General features: G+C 46.8%; 1 protein-coding gene across 1 annotated transcript in view; it reads right to left on the reverse strand.

The window, feature by feature from the left end:
* Nucleotides 1-25883, reverse strand: part of CCDC60 (coiled-coil domain containing 60) — a 62079-nt gene that overhangs the window by 8375 nt on the left and 27821 nt on the right. Inside the window, exons 4-12 of the mRNA XM_056859742.1 lie at nucleotides 16296-16487; nucleotides 14409-14525; nucleotides 12701-12805; nucleotides 10672-10762; nucleotides 7396-7660; nucleotides 4715-4802; nucleotides 2867-2920; nucleotides 1713-1793; nucleotides 603-674 (exon numbers count right to left, since the gene is read on the reverse strand). Of these exons, the coding sequence (XP_056715720.1) occupies nucleotides 603-674; nucleotides 1713-1793; nucleotides 2867-2920; nucleotides 4715-4802; nucleotides 7396-7660; nucleotides 10672-10762; nucleotides 12701-12805; nucleotides 14409-14525; nucleotides 16296-16487 (1065 nt within the window). The remainder of the gene's footprint in view (nucleotides 1-602; nucleotides 675-1712; nucleotides 1794-2866; nucleotides 2921-4714; nucleotides 4803-7395; nucleotides 7661-10671; nucleotides 10763-12700; nucleotides 12806-14408; nucleotides 14526-16295; nucleotides 16488-25883) is intronic.

The following is a 25883-nucleotide window of genomic DNA, read 5'->3' on the forward strand; positions in this document are numbered from 1 at the left end:
ATTCATCTAAGAGTGACTTAAGAAATTTAGCTCGGATATCAGCATAGAAAGGACAATACAAAAATGACATGTTGTAGTGATTCTACACTGTTCATACTGCATGGACAGAAGGGCAACGAAGGGCTTTTTAAAAAATATTTGCTGTCAAGTCACAGCTGAGTTATGGTGACTCTGTAATGTTTTCAAGGCAAGAGTTCAAAGGTGCCATTGCCTGCCTCAGTGTCATGCCCCATGGTGTTCCTTGGAGATCTCCCATCCAAATACTTGCCAGGGTCAAGGCTGAGAGTGTGTGACTGGCCCAAGGTCACTCGGCAAGTTTCCAAGACAGAGTGGGGATTCGAACCCGGGTTTTCCAGATCCTAGTCCAACACCTTAATCACTACACCACGCCAGTGCTCTTTTTTGCCTGCCTCATCCCTTCTCAAAGTCTATGCAGAAATCCTAATTTTGGATCCCAGGGCTCCTTTTACCAGGAGCTCCAGAAGCATTTGGACACTCTGAGCATGTGCGAGAATCTCCTTCTAGATGATGTCACAGTTTGTGGGAGGAGTCTGCTCCCAAGCAGGCTGACAGTACATGCCTACCTTTGAGGTCTGCCTAGCTGTTCTGAGCTGTCTTCATCGTCATACGTTGTTGTCGTAGTTTTATCTTCTCTCAGCCTCACTGCCAGTGAGCTAGAACATGATGAAAGCGAATCAGAGACGAACGCAACACAAAAAGAAAGCCGGAAAAAGCCCAGGGGACAAAGTTGAGCTGACAAACAGGACAGCTTTCATGCAGAGGTTCAAGAATATTAGTTTGCTGTTTGGGGGCCATTGGTAGTTATTTAGGCACAGAATTCTAGAGAATAGCTTCATGCCCCTCCCTCTTGGCTCCGGTCTCTTCCCTACCACTGTCCTGAATTATTAAACTCCAAAGAGATGAAGGTAGACTCCTTTGAAATGTGGTGTTGGAGGAGAGTGTTATGGATACCGTGGACTGCCAAAAAAACAAACCAGTGGTTTATAGATCAAATCAAGCCTGAACTGACCCTAGAACCTAAAATGACTAAACTGAGGCTATCGTGTTTTGGTCACATTATGAGAAGGCAAGGGTCACTAGAAAAGATGGTCATGCTAGGAAATGTTGAGGGCAGCAGGAAAATAGGAAGACCCAACAAGAGGTGGATGGACTCAATAAAGGAAGCCACAACTCTCAATTTGCAAGATCTGAGCAAGGCTGTCAAGGAGAGGACATTTTGGAGGACACTGATTCATAGGGTCCCCATGAGCTGGAAACGACTTGATGGCACTTAACTCATCTCTTTGTGTGTGTGTGTTAAGGGCCATGCGGTCATTGGCAACATCCAACTATGCAAGCTGAGCATTCAGCTCTCACCTGAGTCACCATTTCATTTGGGAGGCCAGCTACCCACTGGTTTGGGCAATGCATCCCAAGCAGTGTGGCACTGTGATGGATGCAGAACCAGGCTCCTATTGCCTGCCAGGAAATTCCCTTGGCCAAGGAGAAGAAGGCTGCCGAAGACCACTCCTGCACCCATCTCCACTGGCAAATGTCCCTTTCCAGCACTGAGCTCTTTGCAGCCCATCTCCTCTGCAGAGTGGCGACTGCCTCCCTCATGGCCCCTCCTCCCCATTCACCCATCCCTGCGGGCAATGGGATCCTCTCTAAGAAAAGCACAACTCAAGATGTAAGGCCCAGGTGCTCCCTACCTCTTTGGCTTTTGCTCCACCGGGGTTTCTTCTCTCATTACGCCTGAGCTGTTTCTCTCGTCCTTTGAAGACGAATGTGAGCTGAGCAGCAAGATAAAGAAAGACACTGTCTCAGGATGTGACTTCTCCAGCCCAGGGAGTCACTCAGCAGCAACTAAAGGTACAGTAGGATGTATATTGACACAAAAGCTTACATACTTTGCTTAAAAAACAACAACTGTCCAGCTTCTGGGGTGGGGTAAGCCCAGCTTCTTTCCCCTTTCACATCAACAGATTTGCTGCTGCCCTGTAGGTCTGGTGCCCTCCAGAGGGAGGGAAAGGCCTCTTTTGTGGCATTTCAGGGCCTTTGCCCAACTTTGGTTGGGGAGCCCCTACCCTGACAAGCAGGGTCTAGCTAGAAGAAGAAGAGTTGGTTTTTATATGTTGACTTTCTCTACCATTTAAGGAAGAATCAAACCGGCTTACAATCACCTTCCCCTTCTCCCCACAACAGACACCCTGGGAGGTAGGTGGGGCTGAGAGAGCTCTAAGAGAACTGTGACTAGCCCAAGGTCCCCAGCTGGCTTCATGTGTAGGAGTGGGGAAACAAATCCAGTTCACTAGATTAGCCTCCGCCACTTATGTGGAGTGGGGAATCAAACCCGGTTCTCCAGATCAGAGTCCACCGCTCCAAACCACTGCTCTTAACCACTACACCACGCTGGCTAGTTATCTACATTCAGATCATATGCAGACTGGACTGTTGCAACACACCTTTTGTGGGGCCACATTTGAAGACTCCTCAGAAGCTTTTAATGGTACAAAATATGGCAGCTTCATTATTTTCTATGAAGGGTGAACTCTGTGGCACCGAAAAGCCTACATGGGCTGCCTGTTTGCTTCTGAGCACTACATAAAGCACTGGCTATTTCCTTTAAAGCCCTAAAAGGATTGAGGTCCTGGTACTTAAAGGGCCTGGGAACAATTTTACAGTCAGAGAGGCAGAACCAACATTTTTCCTGTTACATTCACACAGAATAACTCCCATGTGCAATCCACAAAGGCATTTGTCTGAATTGCAACCCAAAGAAGTGGATGAAGGATGTCACGTGCAGCTCCGGTACTTCACTGCATATATAACACCCCTCCTCTTGGCTTCTTTGGAGAGCTCCTACCTTTTAGCTCTTTGCCCAATCGAGATGTCGCTATCTGGCTCAGATCTCAGCATGCTGCAAGGCAAAGAAGACCTGGATCATGCACATGACCAGAGCCCCAAGAGCCAACCAGAGATGCAAGAACCCCTCCTCTCCAAATCTGGCCTTATGAGCAGCACAAACATTCTCCCAAACCCATTAATGGCCCATTCCTGAGCCGCGCTTGTGGACGCATCGAAAGCCCTTAGGAGGCCGACGAAGGCTTCCGCCGGTGCAGGGGCCCATACCGCCGGCACCCGGAAGGTGCACACCAGCATGAGTGGCCCCAGCGCCGGTGTGCAGGCCTGGCCGCTGGTCCCTGGCCGCCGCCGAGGCAGTGCTGTGCCCGGCGTTCTGGCACCCCGGCATTCTGGCGCCGGCTGGGGCGCGGGCCAACGTTAGTCGGCCTCCTGAGCTGTTTCGGCTCAGGAACACCCCCCCTTTTTTTGTTAAGATATGCCAGCTTTTTGCTGGCGTATCTCCCGTGCAACCCTATGAGGGTTGCACATTTTTTTTGCACCGGGTAGAGGTTTCAGCAGTGCCGAAACCTCCTTAGGAGGCAACGCCGCTGGGTTGCCTAAGCCCGGCGCAGGCATTCCTCTCAGGAATGCGCTGTAATTGGGATAATAGTGTATAGTAGCCCCACTGGGACTCTTTGGGTAGGGATTTGGATGGGGAGGAGCAAAAGCAGACCCTGGAGGTACAGCCATTGCCAGCTGGCTGGGGGATGGCAGGCTGAGGGACCACTACCCATTTCTAAAATCACAGGCAGGCATCCGGATGTTAAAATATTTATAGAAGTGCCAGTTAGGGATATGCGCTCAGATATAACCAAGAAAACATATATCCGAAAAGTATCAGTAGTTTCTAATATAATTGGGTCTCCAAATGGTATCTAGGATTTTCCGAGCACTTTGATTGTGGAATCCTGCAGGGCAGGGGGTTAGACTGGATGACCCTTGTGGTCTCTTCCAACCTTATGTGATTTTGTGATTTTTTAGCTCAAGTTGCTTCAGCTCAGGTTTGCTTTTGCGGTGGATACTTGGGTTTGACATAGATGCTGATTCTTGGGTTTTACTTTGCTTTAGATTCTCAGGGTGTACATTGGAGCAATTCTCAGATTTTACATTGCTGGAGATTCTTGGGTTGTACATTTGTTAAGATTTTCTGATTTTACATTTCCCAAGTGAGAAATAGCATTCCTGTTTGGTTCGGTGTGGCCAATTCTCAGGGTGTACATTGGCAGTGATTCTCGGGTTTTACATTTTTTTAACCATTTCCCCTCCCCATAGGAATCAATGGAGAATGGCTGGGGGCCCATAAAATTGGGCCTCTTGGTCCAATTCACTTGACATTTGGGGATTATTTAAAGGACAGGTGCCAGCAGCTCCACTGCAAAACAGCCCCCCCAGCCCCCCCCCAGAATAATAGAACTAAAATAATCGGAATCCTGAAAACCCCCAGAACTGAAGACCAAGCTGGTTTTAGGAGCCCAGAAAACTGGGAATACCGATATTTTTCAGCTCCCTGATTTCCAGAGTGGGGAAAAAAACTGATTTGTTTTTGAGCTGCACACCCCTAGCTCCGATGGTGCCAATGTTACCCCACCAACCTGGGCCAGCCCCAGTATCCTGGACTTATCCCAGAACGAACACCTGCATGTGCAAATCACCGGGATGAAAAGGAAAAAAGGAAAACAAAACAGTAAATAACAACACCATCCCCAAATATCTGAGATGCTGGGTTAAATTTGCTACCCTCTAGGTAAAAACAGTGCTCTGTAAACAGTGGAATACTTATGCTTGCATGGAAGTCAGTTACGTGACTTACTAGGGTGGTTTGGGGTGTGCGAGCAAATATTCTTTACTAAAATTCTTTGCCACGTCCTCATGGATCATCTGAAGTAACGTCTGCAGATCTAGGGTAGAGGGGACAAAATACAAAAATAGTAGCATTTTCCAAGCCCAGCATTTCTTCAGTTTTGAAGTGGAGTTAAGCAGAGCAAATTCTCTTGCAGCTCTGGACTGGACTGGTCTTGGTCTTTCTACCCACACCTCTCCTCCTCTGTGTGTGGCTGTGTAAAGTGCCATCAAGTCGCATCCGACTTATGGTGACCCCTTTTGAGGCTTTCAAGGCAGAGGTGGTTTGCCAGTGCCTTCCTCTGCATAGCAACTATGGTACTCCTTGGTAGTCTCCCATCCAAATACCATGCTGCCTTCCCTCCCTCTCCTCTTCTAGCAATGCCCATTTGGCCATGTGACTTCCAGAGAGAACATAATCATTCCAGATGGATAGCTGTGTTAGTCTGTTGCCTGAAAAGTAGCAAGGAGACTTGTGGCAACTTCAGGATTAAGACAATGCTTTGTAACAAGGAAAAGTACCTCTGAATGGGTACAAAGAGTTTCCCTCTCACTACTACGCAGTGACAGACTGACCCCCTCACACTGAGGGTATATCTATGTTGCAAGCCTCTATTGATTTGATATCACTTTAAATATCAGGGCTTTCCCTAAACAATCCTGGGAGCTGTGGTTTAAGAAGGCTTCCTCGAGAGGTGGTAAGCTCTCCTTCCCTGGAGGTTTTTAAGAAGAGGTTAGATGGCCATCTGTCAGCAATGCTGATTCTGTGACCTTAGGCAGATGATGAGAGGGAGGGCATCTTGGCCATCTTCTGGTCACTAGGGGTGTGGAGGGGGGAGGTAGTTGTGAATTTCCTGCATTGTGCAGGGGGTTGGACTTGATAGCCCTGATAGTCCCTTCCAACTCTATGATTCTTTGATTCTATAAGAAGAAGAAGAGTTGGTTCTTATATGCCAACATTCTCTACCACTTCAGGAAGAATCAAACTGGCTTGCAATCCCCTTCCCTTCCCCACCCCACAACAGACACCCTGTGAGGTAGGTGGGGCTGAGAGAGTGTGACTAACCCAAGGTCACCCAGCTGGCTTCATGCGTAGGAGTGGGGAAACCAATCCAGTTCACCAGATCAGCCTCCGCCGCTCATGTGGAGGAGTGGGGGAATCAAACACGGTTCTCCAGATCAGAATCCACCACTTCAAAGCACCGCTCTTAACCACTACACCATGCTGGCTCTCAGCAAGGTTGCTAAGAATTCTGGTAGAGATCCCATTCTCCCGTCACAGAATTACAGCTGCCAGGATCCCCTGGGAAGAGGGACTTCAGTTAGTTTCAGTCTGTAGTGTAGATACATATCTCAAAGTAAAAGGGGCTTCCTTCCAGGGAAGAGGTCAAAGGCCACACTTCTTGCACTTTTCTTTTCGAAAGTAAACAACTGCTGCCCTTTCCAGTGATACAAAACAACCCTGAAGAGACAGCCCAAACCTTAGAAGCTTGTAACATTAGACTAGCAATGCTGGACCAGATCAGCCATCCATGTAGTCCAACATCCTGTTTGCAACAGTGTGAAGTCAGAGGCCCTATTCAGCTAGCAGCCAACGACAGACCTATCCTTCATCCATCTGTCCAAGGTAAGGTAAAGGTAAAGGTCCCCTGTGCAAGTACCGGGTCATTCCTGACCCCTGGGGTGACGTCACATCCCGACTTTTACTAGGCAGACTTTTGTGTTACGGGGTGGTTTGCCAGTGCCTTCCCCAGTCATCTTCCCTTTACCCCCAGCAAGCTCAGTACTCATTTTACCGACCTCGGAAGGCTGAGTCAACCTTGAGCCGGCTACCTGAAACCGACTTCCGTTGGGATCGAACTCAGTGAGCAGAGCTTGGACTGCAGTACTGCAGCTTACCACTCTGCGCCACAAGGCTCCATCTGTCCAACCCCCTTTTAAATGCATATAGGATAACTTCTGCTGGGTGATACTTGCTTACTGCTGCTGTGCCACATGAGCATTCTCTGTGCCAGTTTTGCCCATTGCAACAGAGAAAGAACAGGTCCACAGGTGCACACAACCTCAGCTTCCCCCAACGAAATGAAGGACAATTCTGGGCCCAATAGGAATGGTTCTCTGGCCTGGAACAGACGGTTGCATTTGGGCAAAGTGTGGAGCAGCTCCTCTAAGCATGGCCACATTGAACGCAACATTCACCCTGCACTTTATCGCTGAACCAGAAGTGCAAAAAATCAGCACGTAGACTTAAAATGTTGCACAGGGGGTTCTATAACACACATGAACACATGAAGCTGCCTTCTACTGAATCAGACCCTTGGTCCATCAAAGTCAGTATTGTCTACTCAGACCGGCAGCAGCTCTCCAGGGTCTCAGGCAAATGTCTTTCACCTCACCAACTCGCCTAGTCCCTTTAACTTGAGATGCTGGGAATTGAACCTGGGACCTTCGGCATGCCAAGCCGATGCTCTACCACTGAGCCACTGCTCCTCCCCAACAGAAAAGAGAAACAGGGAAGCTGCATGACCACCCAAAGGCAGGAAACACCTTGCCCCATGGGAAGGTGCTCCCTGCAGAGAAGCTGCTACTCAGCATTCCCTCCTCCACCCCTGCTCGAAAGAGCTCACTCAGGAGTTGCTGCGCTGAACTCACAGTAACTCATAGGCTCTTCCTCTTCCTTCGTTTCCTTGGCTGCCTTGCTGTAGCAGGACTCCATCTCTTCGGCTTCCTTGGCGCCGTCGGAAGAATGCGGGACCACCTCTTCGGAGCCGGGCGTCAGGGAGCTGGTGCTGCCCAGAGTGGTTTTGCTGTGTGGGGAGGACAGCCCACTCAGTTTGGAGAAGCTCATGATGGAAGCCTTTTTGGGCAGCCTCCTGCAGCTCATCCCACGGCTCGTTTTCTGGGTGAATCTTCTACCCTGGAAGAAACACAACAGAAAGCCTTAGGGGAGCGTCCCGAGAGGATGGTCTGATGTACATCTGGGTCAAGGGCCATTTTTCACTAGGAAGAGCTGCTGGAATGCAGTGGCTCACTGCGTGGTGTAGTGGTAGAGAGCCAGCGTGGTGCCATGGTTAAGAGCTGTGGTTTGGAGCGGTGGACTCCAATCTGGAGAACCGGGTTGGATTCCTCACTCCTCCACAAGAGCGGCGGAGGCTAATCTGGTGAACTGGGTTGGTTTCCCCACCCATCCACACAAAGCCAGCTTGGTGACCTTGGGCTAGTCACACTCTCTCAGCCCCACCTACCACACAAGGTGTCTGTTGTGGGGAAGGGAAGGTGATTGTAAGCAGGTTTGATTCTTCCTGAAGTGGTAGAGAAAGTCGGCGTATAAAAAACAACTCTTCTTCTTCTTCTGTTCACCAGCTAGCCTGTCTCTCAGACAATAATATTGTGGCTAGCACTGTGAGCCCCGGGGAGTCCCCAATCCAAATTGCACCTGAGTCACAAACTTGTTAGATGGATCTCTGCAAGCCACTACTCTCTTAGCCCCCCCGCCCCACACTACTACAATATGGGGAGAATTATACTTACCTGGCTTACAGGGGTGTTGTAAGCATGATTAAAATAACAGTTGTTGAGTATTCTGAACACTTGAAAGGGACTAAATGAATGCTAGGTATTGTAATTATTGATACCGAAGAAGATTTGGTTACTATACCCCGCTTTTCTCTACTGTAAGGAGTCTCAAAGTGGCTTACAATCACCTCCCCCCCCTCCCCACATACACACAACAGGCACCTTGTGAGGTAGGTGGGGCTGAGAAAGTCCTGAGAGAACTGCGACTGGCCCAAGGTCACCCAGCAGGCTTCATGTGGAGGAGTGGGGAATCAAGTCTGGTTCTCCAGATTACAGTCTGCTGCTCATGTACAAAGAACACGTATTCTCATATATTTTTCTTCTTTGAACTTGTAACAACGTAGTAAGTAATAAGGGAAACGGACAATTTAATTGTCTGTTTCCCTTATTACAGTCTGAAAGATGGTTGTTATTGGGGGCCAACTGCTGTCTTTGCTGTAATGGCCCATCCCACCTGAACTCTCCAGTTGGGTTTTGGACTCCTCCCTCTGCAACAGAAAATGATTGACTGGAGTATGAGTTCTAAAATGGGAAAGCCTTAAGACATGGCCATGGACAATAAAGGTCAATGGATGCAGATGTCAAACAATTTCTGAACAGTTAAGCTGAACCCTTTTTTGTATAGGGTCAGGGCTGCACTCCACTGAACTGCTACTACACTGCCAAATATCTGACAATTAATAGAAGCCACCAAACAGACAGGCAAATGCACTACGGGTTACTCACCCGGGTTACTCACAGTCTACCACTCAGTGCACACCAGGTTAGGAGATCGGAAACATGCCATGAGCTTGTGCACTCCCTTTTCCTTCCTACCCCCTTCTCATATGTGAATTCCCCGCCGTCTTTTCAGAACTAGCCAAGGTTATGTCTACACCCGTGTTAATGCTAACTGTGGCAAACGTTAACCAGGGTTTGTCAGTCCACTTCAAACTCTAATTGGATGTGAAGCTAACCATGATTCATGCACACCTCGGTGCAGGCATAAGGCTTCATTGAGGGTAGCTCTGAAAACGGAGGAAGTATGACTAGCCTGATCTCATCAGATCTCAGAAGCTAAGCAGGGTGGGCCTTGGTCAGTATTTGGATGGGAGACCACCAAGGAAACCCAGGATTATGAAGTGGAGGCAGGCAATCAGAAACCACGTGTGAATGTCTCTTGCCTTGAAAACCCTACAGGGTCGCCCTAAGTCAGCTGGGACTAGACAGTAGGGCTGTCGATTCAGTTCATCCCTAACCGAAAAACAGCCGAATTTCCCCCGATTTGGATGTTTTTAGTTCGGGACAAACCGAACTCAAAAAAAGGCGGGAAACAGGGGAGCCGAATTTGCCGACTTCGGGGTGTTCGCCGAATAAATTTGGCAGATTCGGGGTTTGCCTCCACCGCGCGCCTTCACGGGGCTTCCATGAAGGCGCGCAGGGGGCTCTTTAAACAGATCTGCGCCTAGCCCCGTGAAGGTGCGCGGGGTCGAATTTTCCCCCGAACTCCGGATCTCGCGCCGAATTTTGCAGATCCGAAGCGGGGGAGTTCGGACTTCGGCACGTCCCAAATTAAAAAGGGCCAAATTTTGCCGAAGCCGAACTTTACCGAATTTTTTTTCAACAGCCCTACTAGACAGCACTTTACACACACAAGTCCTGCCAACTCTGGCTTGGGAAAAATCCTGGAGATTTTGGGGAGGAGGTGCCTAGGGAGGGAGCTCATCAGAGATGTGATGCCCGAGAATGTGGCCTTGAAAGCTGTCGTTTCCTCCCTTCATGGGAACTGATCGCTGCAGCCTGGAGTTGAATTTTTATAGCAGGGGAACTCCAGGCCCCACCTTGAGGCTGGAGTAGGGAAAATTAACATCTGGGGAGGAGAAAGGAGAGAAAGCACAAGTTTGCCAAGAATTTCCTGAGCTTTCCACAGAGAACGACAGTTCCAAGAAGTCCTTGGGAAGAGAGGATAAGTATTAAAGGTCCCCTGTGCAAGCACCGGGTCATTCCTGACCCATGGGGTGCCATCACATCCCGACGTTTACTAGGCAGACTTTTGTTTTAAAGGGTGGTTTGCCAGTGCCTTCCCCAGTCATCTTCCCTTTACCCCCAGCAAGCTGGGTCCTCATTTGACCGACCTCAGAAGGATGAAAGGCTGAGTGAACCTTGAGCTGGCTACCTGAAACTGACTCCCGTCGGGATCGAACTCAGGTCGTGAGCAGAGCTTGGCCTACAGTACTGCAGCTTACCACTCTGCACCACGGTGCTCCTTTGGACAACTATTAAACCAGTGTATATTTGTAAGAGCAGGCGTGCTACAAGTTTTTCAAAACCACTGATAAAACACAAAAGAAAACAAACTGAAAGATAGGTTACCTTTGTGTGGATGAGGAAGTGCTCCCATCGGGCCTTGACATTCTTTTCTTTATTGATCACCTTGACAGAATTTCTGCTTCCCCCATAGTCTCTAAGTGTGGGGGGAATGTGAATAATAATAATAATAATTGGTTGTTATACCCCACACTTCTCTACCTTTAAGGAGTCTCAAAGCGGATTACAATCACCTTCCCCTCCCCGCAACAGACAATCTGTGAGGTTGCTATACTGTTTTAGATTGTAATGGCCTACGGCCTTATACAATAAACTTGCCTTGACTTGACCCTGTGAGGTAGGTGAGGCTGAGAGAGTTCAGAGAGAACTGTGACTAGCCCAAGGTCACCCTGCAGGCTTCATGTGGAGGAGTGGGGAATCAAATCCGGTTCTCCAGATGAGAGTCCACCACTCTTAACCACTACACCAGCTATTAGTGGTCCCAATTCCCCCCCCCCTCAGAACCCCAGAATTCCCCCCACCAGCCAGGCTTTTGTTACATATTGCTTTTATCCCAACTTGGCCTTGATTTCCTCCTGGGGTTTGCCACAGGCATTGTTTCATGGGGAAAGGAGCAAAAAAGTTTGAGAACCACTCTTCTAGGGGAAGGGCTGTGGCTCAGTGGTAGAGCAAATGCTTTGTATGCAAGACAGGTACCAGTTTCAGCCTGTGCCATCTCTAGCCCAAGTAGCATCTCAGTTTATTTTATTTTATTCAATTCACACCCTGCCATTTCCCAGCCACTGCCGGGCACAGGGCAGCTCCCAACAATAATACATCACAGTATAAAAACAGATAATATATTAATTTAAAAACATACAATTTAAGACCACAAATCCTAATTTTACTTAACAGATGGCATTCAAATTAGACACCTGCTGTATAATAATCATCTCAGTGGTGAGCTGGTTCTCAGTGATGGTAAACAGTGGCCGACAATAACTCAGATCAACAAGGTCAAAGAATCATAGAACCATACAGCTGGAAGGGACCACCAGGGTCCTCTAGTCCAACCCCCTGCACAATGCAGGAAATTCACAACTACCTCCCTCACACCCCCACACCCAGTGACTCCTATTCCATGCCCCCAGAAGATGCCCAAGATGCCCTCCCTCTCATCATCTGCCTAAGGTCACAGAATCAGCATTGCTGACAGATGGCCATCTAGCCTCTTCTTAAAAACCTCCAAGGAAGAAAAGCTCACCACCTCCCGAGGAAGCCTGTTCCACTGAGGAACCGCTCTAACTGTTAGAAAATTCTTCCTAATGCCTAGATGGAAACTATTTTGATTTAATTTCATCCTGTTGGTTCTGGTCCGACCTTCTGGGGCAACAGAAAACAACTCAGCACCATCCTCTAGGATGGAGAAAGGAAGGGGGGAAAGGGGGAGGGTAAAAAAGGAAAGAGAAGGGGAAGGAAAGGAAGGGATGGAAGGAAGGAAGGGAGGGAGGGGAAGGAATGGAGGACAGCTGGTCTACTTAACCATTGCTTTCTCAACCATATTACTGGTGGAACATCTCTGTCTTGCAGGCCCTGAGGAACTGAGCTAAATCTCGCAGAACATGGGTCTCATTAGACAGAGAGCTCCACCACGCAGGGGACAGAGCTGAAAAGGCCCTGGCCGAGGACAGCTGGATCGTGAAACACTCTGGAGAACTCCTAGACAATTCTGAGCTTAGATAAATGAACACAAGGAAGCTTACAGCTCCAGGAAGGTTAGGTGTTGCTGATTGTCTTTGCCCAATGCCACGCGTCTTCGAGAAGCACTGGAAAAATCTTTCCCAGTTAGACCAGCTATATGTAGTAGCCAGAGGCGTCCTTCAGTTTTACAGGAGTGCAGAAAAAGCACAAGGTGGTATTGGCAGCAGAAGGCAATGTCTGATGAAACTCAGATGTTGAAGGTAGTGAAGATCAACCCCTCTCCCATAGGATGGAAGTATAACTACCCCCCCCCTCTTAGATTTTACCACATCTGCTCCCATTTTCCAGGCTCAGCGGTCCCACCACCACCTTCCCCCCTTGCACCCAAGCTCACTTTGGATTCCAGCAGGTGATCAGAGGCTTCATGGTGGTATTGGGGTCAAGAGTCAAGGCTTCCAAGAACCAGTGGAGAGCACAGAGCTGCCGAAATAGGGACTCACTGTCAAAAACAAAGAAAGGTCGATGGGCTCATCTGGCCAAAAGAAGCAGCAGAAGCAGAAGAGTTGGTTTTTATATGCCGACTTTCTCTACCACTTAAGGGAGACTCAAACCGGCTTACAATCACCTTCCCTTCCCCTCCCCGCAACAGACACCCTGTGAAGTAGGTGAGACTGGGAGAACTGTGACTTGCCCAAGGTCACCCAGCTCGCTTCGTGTGTAGGAGTGGGGAAACAAATCCAGTTCACCAGATTAGCATCCATCACTCATGTAGAGGAGTGGGGAATCAAACCCGGTTCTCCAGATCAGACTCCACCGCTCCAAACCACCGCTCTTAACTACTACACAACGCTGGCAGAGAGAGCATTTGGGGAAGAGAAGGGCTTCAGGCAAATAGACTGCATTCCACAGAATCTGGAGTTAAAACTTTAACTTCTTAAACGGTTGTGCAGATACTTGTGCAGGTCTCATTGGTGTGGGTCCTGTGTTATTTGTGTGTTTATTTTTGGCACCTCCCTGTTACAAATATTAGACTGTAAGCTCCTCAGGGCAGGGAGCTGCCTTGCCTGTGATTCAGTTATGGTGTAACGATGACAACAATCTTTCCAATTCCTGCTCTCTGCACCACTGGTTTTGCACTAAAGCAGAGTGATGGGAGTACAAGAAGTTTCCGTGCAGAGATTTTTTATCTTTAAAAACTTCAAGTTACTTCCTCGTCAATGTCCTCATCAGATCCTTAACAACAGCTGGAATGATGAGTTTGAGAAATGGACACCTAGCTCAGTCTACTGCCTCCAGAAGCTCTGGTGCTCACACATACAAACACGTACAAAGAATTCTGCTTGGACAGCTCCACCCCACCCCTCACCCTATGTCAGAAAAATAAATGTGCCCTAGTGGGGATATGTATAAGAACACATTCCCCCACATTCTGAAAGAATCACAGAATCATAGAATTGGAAGAGACCACCAGGCTCATCTAGTCCAACCCCCTGCACAATGCAGGAAATTCACAACTACCTCCCCCACACACCCCCAGTGACCCCTACTCCATGCCCCCAGAAGATGGCCAAGACACCCTCCCTCTCATGATCTGTCTAAGGTCATAGAATCAGCATTGCTGACAGGTGGCCATCTAACCTCTTCTTAAAAACTTCCAGGGAAGGAGAGCTTACCACCTCCCGAGGAAGCCTGTTCCACTGAGGAACCACTCTAACCGTTAGAAAACTCTTCCTGATGTCTAGACGGAAACACTTTTGATTTAATTTCAACCCGTTGGTTCTGGTCCAATGGACAGTTTCTGCTTGCACAGAACTCCCCAAGGGCTTTGGGGTTCTTCAGAGCTTTGCTTCAGGCCAGCATCTGTGAAGAAGGAATTTCACAGCCAGATCCTGGGAGAGGCATTTTACTGTCCGGATGCATGTAAAATTAAAGGGCCAACTTCAGCGAACAGAAGTGCTACTTTTAGCTTGCTTCCAGCCTGAATTTGGCCTCTCAACATTTTAAAATCATTAGCTCTTTCACGGATTAAAACCATGAAGCAGAGGCTGAGGCATTAACCCTTCGGGACTCATTTTCCTCAGGAGGTGCAGCTTAGAACGTACAAGTGTGCTTCCGGATGCTTCAGTGCTTGCAGACCGTTGTGGACGGGAGTGAAAGGTCGGATAACTTTCTTCTTCTTCTTTGACACCTTCAGAGGGGGACATTCTGTTAAGAAGAAACTAAGAAGGAAGTGGGGCGGGGGGAGAAAGACAACCATCAGAAGAAGAAAAGTGCAGCATGTTCTTTTCTGGCATTATTGATCAAACTTTTCCATCTGCATCTGTGCACTCCATCTTTTCTCAAGGGCATTTTGACCGGCCGAAACACAGAGGACCATAGGACCCTCTCAACCAGTTTGAGCTAATAGAGTTACAAACAGCATCCATTGTGAAGGGACTGTGGCTGACACTGACTTCCTCTTAAACCTTGCAATAGTTAATAGTTAAGGGTGTTTCTTTAATAGGCAGCATTGACCGGGCAATGCTTTCTTAAAAGGTAAAGCTAAAGGTCCCCTGTGCAAGAACCGGGTCATTCCTGACCCATGGGGTGACATCACATCCCGACATTTACTAGGCAGACTTTGTTTATGGGGTGGTTTGCCAGAGCCTTCCCCAGTCATCTTCCCTTTACCCCCAGCAAACTGGGTACTCATTTTACCGACCTCGGAAGGATAGAAGGCTGAGTCAACCTTGAGCCAGCTACCTGAAACCGACTTCCGTCGGGATCGAACTCAGGTCATGAGCAGAGCTTTTGACTGCAGTGCTGCAGCTTCCCACTCTGCGCCACGGGGCTCCTTTGTCCAATGCTTTCTTACTTGGGCATTAATAGCGGTTGTCAACTGATGACTACTAGTCGCTGGACAACACACCACCCGCTTGGACAGAGACGGAGGAACCATGTAGTAGTAGGAATGTACTGTGCATGGGAGGCAGGAGCCTGAGCATTGTAGCTTTGTTTTGGAAGGGCGGGAAGCTGATGTATGGTCTGTATATGCCCATTATGTTCAGGTACACTGCACTGCCATGTCTCTTGCGTAGAAGAAGTGAATTTGGCAGAAGACTGGTTAAGCAATCTGACAAACTGGAGGACTGATGGTGTTTGCATGATCCTGGCCCACAGGTGATAACTCCCGACTGACTGCTGCCAACTTCTGTGTTCAGAGTTGGATAAATTACAGCCTAGGGACCAAATCCAACCAGTGGGAGACTTTAATCAGGTCCTCCAGTTGCTTAACAATCTATCAGGAGCATCGGGTAGTGGCTGATGATCCCAAAAAATTAAGCAACTAGAAGGCGAGGGTGACTAAGAATCATCTAGAGTAGCACAGTGGGAAAGAGGGCGACATCTGGGTCTCCACCTGCTTTTGAGGGCTCCACAATGGCTTTTCCTCTTTCAGAACTAGGATCCAACGTGGGGCCCTCAGAACCAAGAAGAGACCCACATGTGGCCTTCAGGCTGAAAATTTTACCCAGCCTCAATTAATTCTAAAGGGATTAGCTGGAGGTGATATTACATTATTTACTTTTTTACTGGCAAAGTGTAATGCCTTAGACTCAGTCGAGACTCAAGAGAAATACAATAAAATTATTGCAGAAGAACGGAAATGCCTATGTTGTCCAGATCAAGTAGACTCCCTAGCCCACATTGTTTTTTTCATGTTCACAAAATAATATTGCACAAAATAAATACATCACTCCCTGGATAAAACAGCTAATGACACTTTCTGAGAAGCGGGTATGGAGTTATCTGCTATCAAGTAGATCAGTGAATTGCATGGGAGATGTGGCAACTTTTCTCTTTATAGTGTCAGGAAGAAATTAGTCTTCATTTCCCTTTTTAAAAAAAATGTGAAATGGCAGATGAATAGCTAATGGCTGTTAAAGCTAGGGAAAGGTAAATGCAAACGTCAATAAACAAACATCATATGAGGAGTCCTGAAGACCACTTACTCATTTACTTCTTCATCAGATGTGTCTTCTTCAGATGACGACGATGATAAATTTTTGGGGGCTCGGAATTCAGTTTTCCGCCTCTCGTCTTCTTTCTGCTGTTCCAACATAAGCATGTTCTTTCTCTCCAGTGTTTCTCTGTGAAGCATGTGGAAATACCCTCGCCCCATCTTCACAGAGTGTATTAAATGCCTGTTAAAATTACAAAAGACCAAATGCTGATGGGAAAATAGAATAACATGTTGTGTACACCTGATGTACCTATCTGAGTGTATGAAAATAAATAGGGTAAATAGTGATTTATATATATATAAATAAGGCAGTACAATGGACACTCTTTTCTTCCTCGGGAATAATTCTCTCTGAGTTCTACCAGAAACAGCCAGTGTGCACTGAAGACTTCATGCTACAATGCATGCAAAGTAAGACTTGAGATGCCTTCCTTCTTCTAAATACAGCTCCCCATCCTCTAGAACAGTCTCAGACTTTTTAAAATTTTTACAGCATTTATGGAAGATAGATGGATTTCAGAAAGCAATTTCAGGGGGCTGTGATTTGTACGGGAGTGGGAGACACAATACGGAAGCATGGCTTTCTCTCCACACTGTTACCTCCACAAAAGCCCAAACCACAGCTGCTATTAGCCCCAATTTGGGTGGGGGGAGGACAGGCTCTGCTTGTCTTTTTGCTTTTCCGGGGCTAGCAGCAACCATGGGAAGGAGAAGTCGATAGAGAGGAAGGCGTTAGGGCCTCATCCCCCTCACCAAGTCCTGCAGTGCCAATCCAAACCGGGGTCCCCCGTGGCTGCTGTTTGAAGTTTACCCTCACACTGAGGAATTGTTTATTTAGATAAATACAACGCAGAGAAGAAAAACAAGTCATTAAACAACAGAAGATGGTCTTCAAGCTAGAGAAGACCGCAAAAATCATGGATAAACCCTTTAATTAAAAGCCAACCTGATCAAAGATTTCCAACATAACATGTTGTTTGGCCCTGACTTGCTGCATCTTATCCAGCAATTCCACTGCTAAGGAAAAGTTTGAACCTCATTCTTCCCAAGTGTAACACTCCAGCCATTGCCTGTAACAGACTCTTCAAATTAAGGCAGGAGGAACAGAGATTTGCCATCCTGAGCATCAGGGGCTCGCTGACATCCTCTTTGCAAGCTGGTCACCATCAAATGTTCCTGCGTCAAGCTCAGCTTTTTGACGGCCAGACAAGGAAAACAAATTGGGTTTGAGGCCTGCTTGTGCAACAGTGCTAATGGCATTCAAATTGCCTAAGTAACATCCCATTAACAGGCATAGTGTTTGGGGGCAAGGCTTTGTAGCGTTCTGATTTATCAGATGTTCCTGAATGCAGCTGCAAAGCACTGAGCATCTAGGCCCAAAAACATCCTAATGGCCACACAAAGAGCAGAAATTACCTTCCCTTTCAGCTTTTGTATAGCTAATAGCTAAATGCCTTTCTTCAGTGATGACTGATGGAGCGCTGAACTAGGATGGAGGAAGATCTGGGTTCAAGACCCCACACAGTTCACCCAGCAGCACTTTCCTCACAAGATGAGGTAAAAGGTGAGGGTAGTAGAGGAGGAACCACATCAGCCACTCAGCCATCAGCTCTTACCATTTTCGTTTATAATCCCATCCTGCCTCCAAGAAGCTCTAAGAGCCACCTGCATGACCCTTGCCTGCCTTATAACAGGTCTGTGAAGAAACAGTTTAGTCAGGGTCGGAAGAACCGGACTTTGGACCAGGACCCAGCATGCAACCTCTCAGAGGGAACAATCCCCTAAATGTGGGGGTGTATTATATGTCATGGTCCAAACTTTCTTTTGGGGTGCAGAAGGCACACAACCCTTCCAGTTCCTTATTCAAATCATCCTTGCAATGCTGGTTTCTGGGGGGGGGGGCAACCCAAAATAAGCCAGTGGTGCCAGAACCAGTGTTTGGACCGGGCACCACTGTATGTCTTCTTGCAGGAGACAGTCTCTGGAATGTGAGGATGTGTAATGTGGGGTGGTCCAAAGATTGTTTTGGGGTGCAGCTGGGCCCCAGTGTCTGTATGTGTATTTGTCCTAGGGGCACCCCACTTGGGAGCAGCTGGCACAAGAACTGGACTTTGGACCAGGACCCAGCATGCACCCTCTCAGAGGGAAAGGTCCCCTGAATGTGGGGTGTATGATATGTGGTGGTCCAATCCTTATTTTGGGGTGCAGAGCTTTTAAATTGTCCTCAATATTATTCAGGAACTAGGAAATATGAATAAGGAACTGGGAATGAGGAACGAACTGGGAACCAACTTCAGCCTCCTCAGGGTCAGAGCATAGGCAGTGAGGAAGGCAGAAACCTACTCTCCCATGTTCATTGAAAAACCCCAACAAATTAAAAATCACAAAAAAAGCCAAAACTAAAATAAGCCTCCAGTTCTCCTTACAAGCAAAGTGGCCCCGTAAACTGGTGGCTCTGGAATGGTCACATATTTATTAATTTATTCACATAATTTATAGTCCGCCTTTCTCACAGGGACTCAAGGCAGATTACAGGTGAGACAGGCATTAGAATTTCACGTGACCTAAACATTTATGGTCACATGCTATATACATTACAGCGCTTGAGAAGGTGCAGAAAAGAGCAACCAAAATGATTAGGGGACTACAGCAACTGTCCTATGGGGAGCGGTTAGGATGCTTAGGGCTGTTTAGCTTGGAAAGAAGGCGGCTAAGGGGAGACATGATAGAGGTCTATAAAATTATGCATGGTTTGGAGAGAGTGGACAGGGAGAAGTTTTTCTCCCTCTCCCATAATACTAGAACACGGGGTCATCTGCTAAAGCTGGAGGGCGAGAGATTAAAAAAAAGTATTTTTTCACACAACACATAGTTAAATTGTGGAACTCCCTGCCCCAGGATGTGGTGATGGCTGCCAGCTTGGAGGGCTTTAAGAGGGGAGTGGCCATATTCATGGAGGAAAGGGGTATTCATGGCTATTAGTTAGAATGGATACTAGTCATGCTGCATACCTATTCTCTCTAGTATCAGAGGAGCATGCCTATTATTTTGGGTGCGGTGGAACACAGGCAGGACGGTGCTGCTGCACTCATCTTGTTTGTGGCTTCCTAGAGGCACCTGGTTGGCCACTGTGGGAACAGACTGCTGTACTTGATGGGCCTTGGTCTGATCCAGCAGGGCCTTTCTTATGTTCTTATCTCAGGGATGAGGAACGTCAGGCCGGGGGGTGGTGGGGGCGTTTAAGGCCCGCAAAATCGTTTGATCTGGCCCTTCGTGGGTCCTGACAGATCTCTAGCTCAGAAGGATCTAAGACTGGTGATCCGCACCCTCCCGGGGACAGGAATAGCCTCTATTCAAGGCGGATGTCAGTTTGTTTTGCTGAGAAAAGGAACCTTTCCCCCCCCCCTTGCAGAAGAGTCGTTAGCTATGGAGCTGCTAGGACCGCCCAAGAAACTGTGTTAACCCTTTCCCACCCGGGCTGTGGAGAAACATATTGGTCGGCTAATTTTTAAGTTGATAATTTTGTATGGCCCGCGAATGATGTTATAAATATCCAAATGGCCCTTGGCGGAAAAAAGGTTCCCCACCTCTGCTATATCTGTATTGCGCCTCATTAAATACTCCATTTGAGGGAGAAAACAACATTTGGAAGACCAAAGACAATATAGCTTTTTTCTAGTGAGTTTTTTTTTACAGGCTTGGAAGGCAAAACCACCCAGGAGAGTTTCCCAAGGTCTCAGCTTAGCGCTAGCATTCACATCTGGAAAGTCTGAGAAACCCTCCCAGAGACATATCCGCTTTTTTGTAATTTTATTTCCAAACATGTTACAGTTTGACCTATTGATTTTGGGCAAGGGCAGGTGTGTTTTATCATCTTTGTGATATGGGCTGACAGGAATGACATAAAATAGAAGATCAATCCAACTGCTGTGGGGGAAGTGGAAATAGCTCCCTCACACGGCCTGCTTCGAAGCTAGGAAGAGCGGGGACGTGGAAAGTATGCTGCGTTCAAAAGAGATCCATGATTTCCTTAGGAATAAACCAGTGAATGCTGACGTTCACAAGAAGCGCCTGGGATTCTTAGTTCTGCCATGTGAACTTCAACAGTCGCAACATTTCTGACCTTCACTATAAGGGGGCGTAAGGAAGAAAACGTCACCTAAAGCCTTAAAAATGAAGCGCTTCGGTGTGAAAAGGAGAGGATCCATGAATGAATTTCACACAGCGCTTCAAAAGAATTGGCTCCGCTGTTGCTATGGCTATGAGTCTCCAGTAGAAGGATTTCTTTTCTCTCTCCCCCCCCCTTTATTTAAAACAAAGCCTTTTGTGGAATGACAGACGAGACGGACAAATGAGGATGCGCGGCGGCAGCAAAATGGATCCATCAAAACAGATTGCTTGGCAGGCTGTGTGTAAAACATGTTGCTATCCTGTCTGCATCAGACAAGGACATCCATCTTGTGGCATGTAACATGCCTCCGAAAGTAATGGTTGTGCCAGATTCAAACCATCCCCTTTCTTACTAGCAATGCATTAAATCCTCGAGGGTGAGACACTTAGCAAATGACAGAGACTTCTCAATCTCAAGGTGAACCTCTTCTCACCTTGCCCGGCCCTTGTGTCTCGCACACAGTTTCTCAAGGAACCATTTCCAGGTTGGGAAATTGCAAACCTCAGTTCCTCCACCCAGTCTTGTTCTTACAGAAAGCTTACCCTTTGGTGTGTGGGGTGGACTCTGATCTGGAGAACCGCGTTTGATTCCCCACTCCTCCACATGAGCGGCGGATGCTAATCTGGTGAACTGGATTTGTTTCCCCAGTCCTACACATGAAGCCAGCTGGGTGACCCTGGGCTGGTCACAGCTCTCTTAGAGCTCTCTCAGCGCCACCTACCTCACAAGGTGTCTGTTGTGGGGAGGGGAAGGGAAGGTGATTGATTCTTCCTTAAGTGGTAGAGAAAGTCGGCATATAAAAGCCAACTCTTCTTCTCCAGCTTAGAGTCCATTACTCTTAACCACTACACCAAGCTGGCTCGGATTCTTAACTAGATCTTAAAATGTGGTTAAGAATTGCCAGGTACAGGGAAAGAAAAAAGACTTCAGTTTGTTATGCTTCCAGACATTGTGACAAACTGGAATTAAGCTGAAGCCAGAACATGGGTGCACTGTATGAGGGGAGGGAGCATGTGAGCCTGACAATCAACAAGGGTACTACTCATCATGAACAAACCCAGGTTTGTTCATAAATTGAAATGGAACCACACACACACACACACACACACACACTGTGCAATCCCAGACAGATGGCAACTGAGCCTCTGGCTGGTAGAGAATAGGCAGGCCAGGCAAGCCATAAGGAGTGGAAGTAGGGTTGCCAGGTCCCTCTTCGCAACCGGCAGGAGATTTTTGGGGCAGAGCCTGGAGAGGGCGGGGTTTGGGGAGGGGAGGGACTTCAATGCCATAGAGTTCAATTGCCAAAGCGGCCATTTTTCTCCAGGTGATCTGATCTCTATCGGCTGGAGATCAGTTGAATTAGCAGGAGATCTCCTGCTACTACCTGGCAGTTGGCAACCCTAAGTGGAAGCCTGTTCTACACCATTTGAAACAGTGCAAATAAAAGCATCATCCAGCCTGTTTTGAACAGCTCATTTTCATGGAGCAAAGCAAATATATTTGCATGTTAATATTCCAGCTTCAAACAGTCTCATTTATACAGCAACTTAATAAAATTAGTCTTTGCCGCCAACTTGGCGGAGGGGGGGGGGGGGAAGGTAAGAATCATTCATTAAAATGCAAATGCATTATAGAGATGAACTTTGGAACACATTTATTACAGTAATTGAGCTCCAGTCGACTGTAAGTCACAACACGGATTTTCTGCCACCTTCTAGACAAAGGCCGTGCCTTTCTTGTAAACTAATAGCTTTGTTAGTAGGGAAATTAAGAGAGATTTTGGAGTGCTAATCATTTTCAGAAGCTCCAGCTGCTTTATAAGATTACATTAATATAGATAAAGGTCAGTCCCATGTTGTGCCAAAATAAAAATGACCTAGCAGCAAACAAAGTATACAGCGAGTTGACTATAAGCACATTCTTAGAGCTTTAATGTAACGTCATGTGCATTTAATTATTCTTTAAACCCTTTTATTTACCCCTGAGCTATTCATTAATTGTAGCCAGGATGACAAAGGAATTAAAGTCAAGCTTTTGCCACCAAGATTAAAGCACCCTGATACCGTATTAGGAGTAAATGCGACAGTGATCCTATATGCACTTCTTTGGGAGCAAGCCCCACTGAACTCAGCAACTACTTCCAAACAAATGTATAAAGGTTTGCGCTGTACAAGGATCCAGGAACTTAAGCCCTCCTGATCATTAATCTGATGTCAGGAACACATTGTCACAGGAGTGACAGAAGCTTGACAGTAAGTGAAGTAAGATGACCCATGTCACTCACGAGAAGACTACAATTACCATGTTTGCCTAACCGCCTCAAGTTTTTGCCCCTTCTAAAAGCAAGGAGATAGCTCATGGACGTATTTATTTATTGACTGATTGAAATGACTCACCAGTCGGTAAGGACGTTTTTTGTTTTGTTTGGCGTACCCCCAGTAACTGTTATTGGCCCTCCTCCCTGGTTCTGGTACTGTTTGTTTGTGTTTTTAATTGAATTATTTTGTAACTGTAAATGTAATTGTTCAGCTGTTTTAATGTTTTTATGTGTGCCACCTTGGGTGGAAAGGCGATGTAAACATGTTTAAAATTAATCAATAAAATAAATAAAAACATTTAGACCCCACCTTTCCTTATGGTTCAAGATAACAATTGAAAAACATTTTCAATTAAAACCAAAATAAAATAGCAAACCCCAGATCTCCCCCCCCCAAAAAAAAAGATTCCTGCCATTCAAACCCCTTCAAAAGCCCTGGCAAACAAGCAGGCCTTGCAGAACCTCCTGAAGATCTCTGGGTGGGGTGGGGGCTTAATTCTTCAGAAAGCCCATTCCACAAAGCCGATGCTGCAATGGAAAAGGCCCAGGCACTGGTCGATGCCAGATGGGCCCTCCTAAGTGGTTGGATAGCCAACAGATGGCTGCCTGATTGCCATGGTTGACACACAGTGACATATGGAAGGAGATGGTCTAGGATGACTAGAGTATAGCCCCAGGGGTGGTCAAAGAGCCAAGTTACATGTTACACTGGCCACAGGTCCAACCAGTGGTCTTGGGCTGTCTGGCACAGCACCCAGACTCCCTTCTTGTGGAAGACCAAACAACAATCTCAGATATTATAAATAATGTTTGGATGGCTTTCTTCGGAGGGTTTTACGCTTTCAAGCAGGGTACCAGCCAGGATAGGGCCAATGGGTACAACTCACCTGGACTGGAGCCCTGATTGGTCTTTTTAATTTGTTGACATGACAGCTTCAATTAAAAAAAAATCATAGCTGACTTTTAGAATATGAGTTTGGAGCATTACCACTTGAGTGGCACCAAAATAGATAGCTGGTGGAACTCCCCAAAGCTGTTGGTGCCCCTCCAAACTCAACCTGCCCAGTTTTGCCCAGTCAAAATTCCACTGGCTCATCGTTGATTTTTCATGGTGATTAAGAATTCTTGAAAAAGAAAATTCCTGTTGACCTATTATGTGAACATGGTATAGTGCTTAAAAGGGACAATGTAGCTTGCAACAGCTTATGCAGACCCAGTTACTCCAAACTTCAAATTTCTAGATTCCAGATACCTAGATTCCTGTTGAGCAGCGGGGATTCAATGACCTAAAGCAAGCTGTAGTTTACATCAAATTAATCACGTCACACCAGGTCAACTTTATACAGTCATATAACAGCCTGACTTTAAGCACAGATTAATGTATGACACACAAGTTTGACTTGGATGGAAATCAGAACTGTCAGCTGGTATCCAAACTTCAATGTATGTGCCACTACTAGACACAATTCCTTCAGTAAGATAAACTCCAAACTTCAAATTTCTAGACTCCAGATACCTAGATTCCTGTTGAGCAGTGGGGATTCACTGACCTAAAGCCAGCAGTGGTTTACATCAAATTAATCATGTCACACCAGGTCAACTTTATACAGTCATGTAACAGCCTGACTTTAAGCACAGATTAACGTAAGACACACAAGTTTGACTTGGATGGAAATCAGAACTGTCAGCTGGTATCCAAACTTCAATTTATGTGCCACTACTAGACACAATTCCTTCAGTAAGATAAACTACAATTTAACGAATGGAAGTTTTCATTCATTCTTGAAGGCTGTTTACAGGTCTACAAGTCATCTTAAATGTTTTCTTTGCCTAAAGCTTGTGCTCACACCAAAAAACCCATGTGCACTCTTACCTCTGCCGGATGGACCTATAAAAACACACCAGGAGCAAAGTAGCAACAAAAACATTAAGCAGTCATAGCCATAACTTGTGGCTCAGACAATTAAAACGTGATCACCACCAATGCATCGACAATAGCCATAGTTGATTTTTCTGTGAAACAAACCAGTTCCAGTTCGAAGCCATTGTAGGAAACCACCTGTGCGATTCTCTCTGACTCCAAGGAGAAACAAAGCCCACACATGTCAATCACAGTGCGTTACCCTCCACAAGACCCTTGGTGTCATGTTTACATAGATAACGAAATCCAAGAAGTGACAGATGGCTCCTTGCTCTGAAATTACCACAGAATTCTACCACAGGAAAATGCATAAAATTGACACTCAAGAGAACAACCAGGAAAGGCGGGGATGTTGACAGGTACCTAAAATAGCAGTTTCCTTCCATGACTGATGGTGTAGATAATATTTCATCCATCCATACACTCCAATAGCTGTCTGTTCCTGTCTGCTATCTAATTAATGTGAGCTGTCATTTGCAGGGGGGAAAGAAAAGTTTTTCTTTTTCCCCTGGAAAAGAATTTTGCAAACCTCCAGCCGTGACAGCGCAAGAGGCATGCCAATTAGAGAGTTGGCTGACAAACCGTAAAAAGAAGTCAACAGAATACCTGTTTCCAAGCAACTAACATTACTAAGCATTAGCTACAGTGGAAGCTAGAACTGGCGAATAATGCCATCTTCCCAAGCGGCAACCCGATTGCTTCCCTTCTTCTCTCTGAACTCCAATCACACCCCCTACCATGATCACTGCTATACTAACAGCTTGATCCATCAGGCTGGTTTGTCTGGGATGGGAGGCAGAAGACCGGGGGGTGGGTGGGAGTTGTGCAATGGATTTGTAGAGAAGAGATAGGGACACAAAGCACCCAAGGCTCAAAAGCATTCAAAATGAAGAAAGCAGGCTATCTTCTATAGACTCAGCTGGTGTTTTTTTTTGGGGGGTGCTGCAAAGAAAGGGAATAAAGCAAACAAAGTGATTTAGGCCTGGCAGAATTCCAATTCGAGCGACCTGGCACGGCAGAGCGATAAAAAATGCATTACTGCAGTAATCGGTAGAGAGTAGTAACAAGACTTCAAGGACATCAAGCTGAATCTCTGGTTTTGCGACTGACTCTTGGTGCATAAACTTCACCACAGCACTTTCTCCGGTACACTACAGAAAGGAAAAAT

This window comes from Euleptes europaea, chromosome 13 (genome assembly GCF_029931775.1).
Source record: "Euleptes europaea isolate rEulEur1 chromosome 13, rEulEur1.hap1, whole genome shotgun sequence".
Taxonomy (NCBI): Eukaryota; Metazoa; Chordata; class Lepidosauria; order Squamata; family Sphaerodactylidae; genus Euleptes; species Euleptes europaea.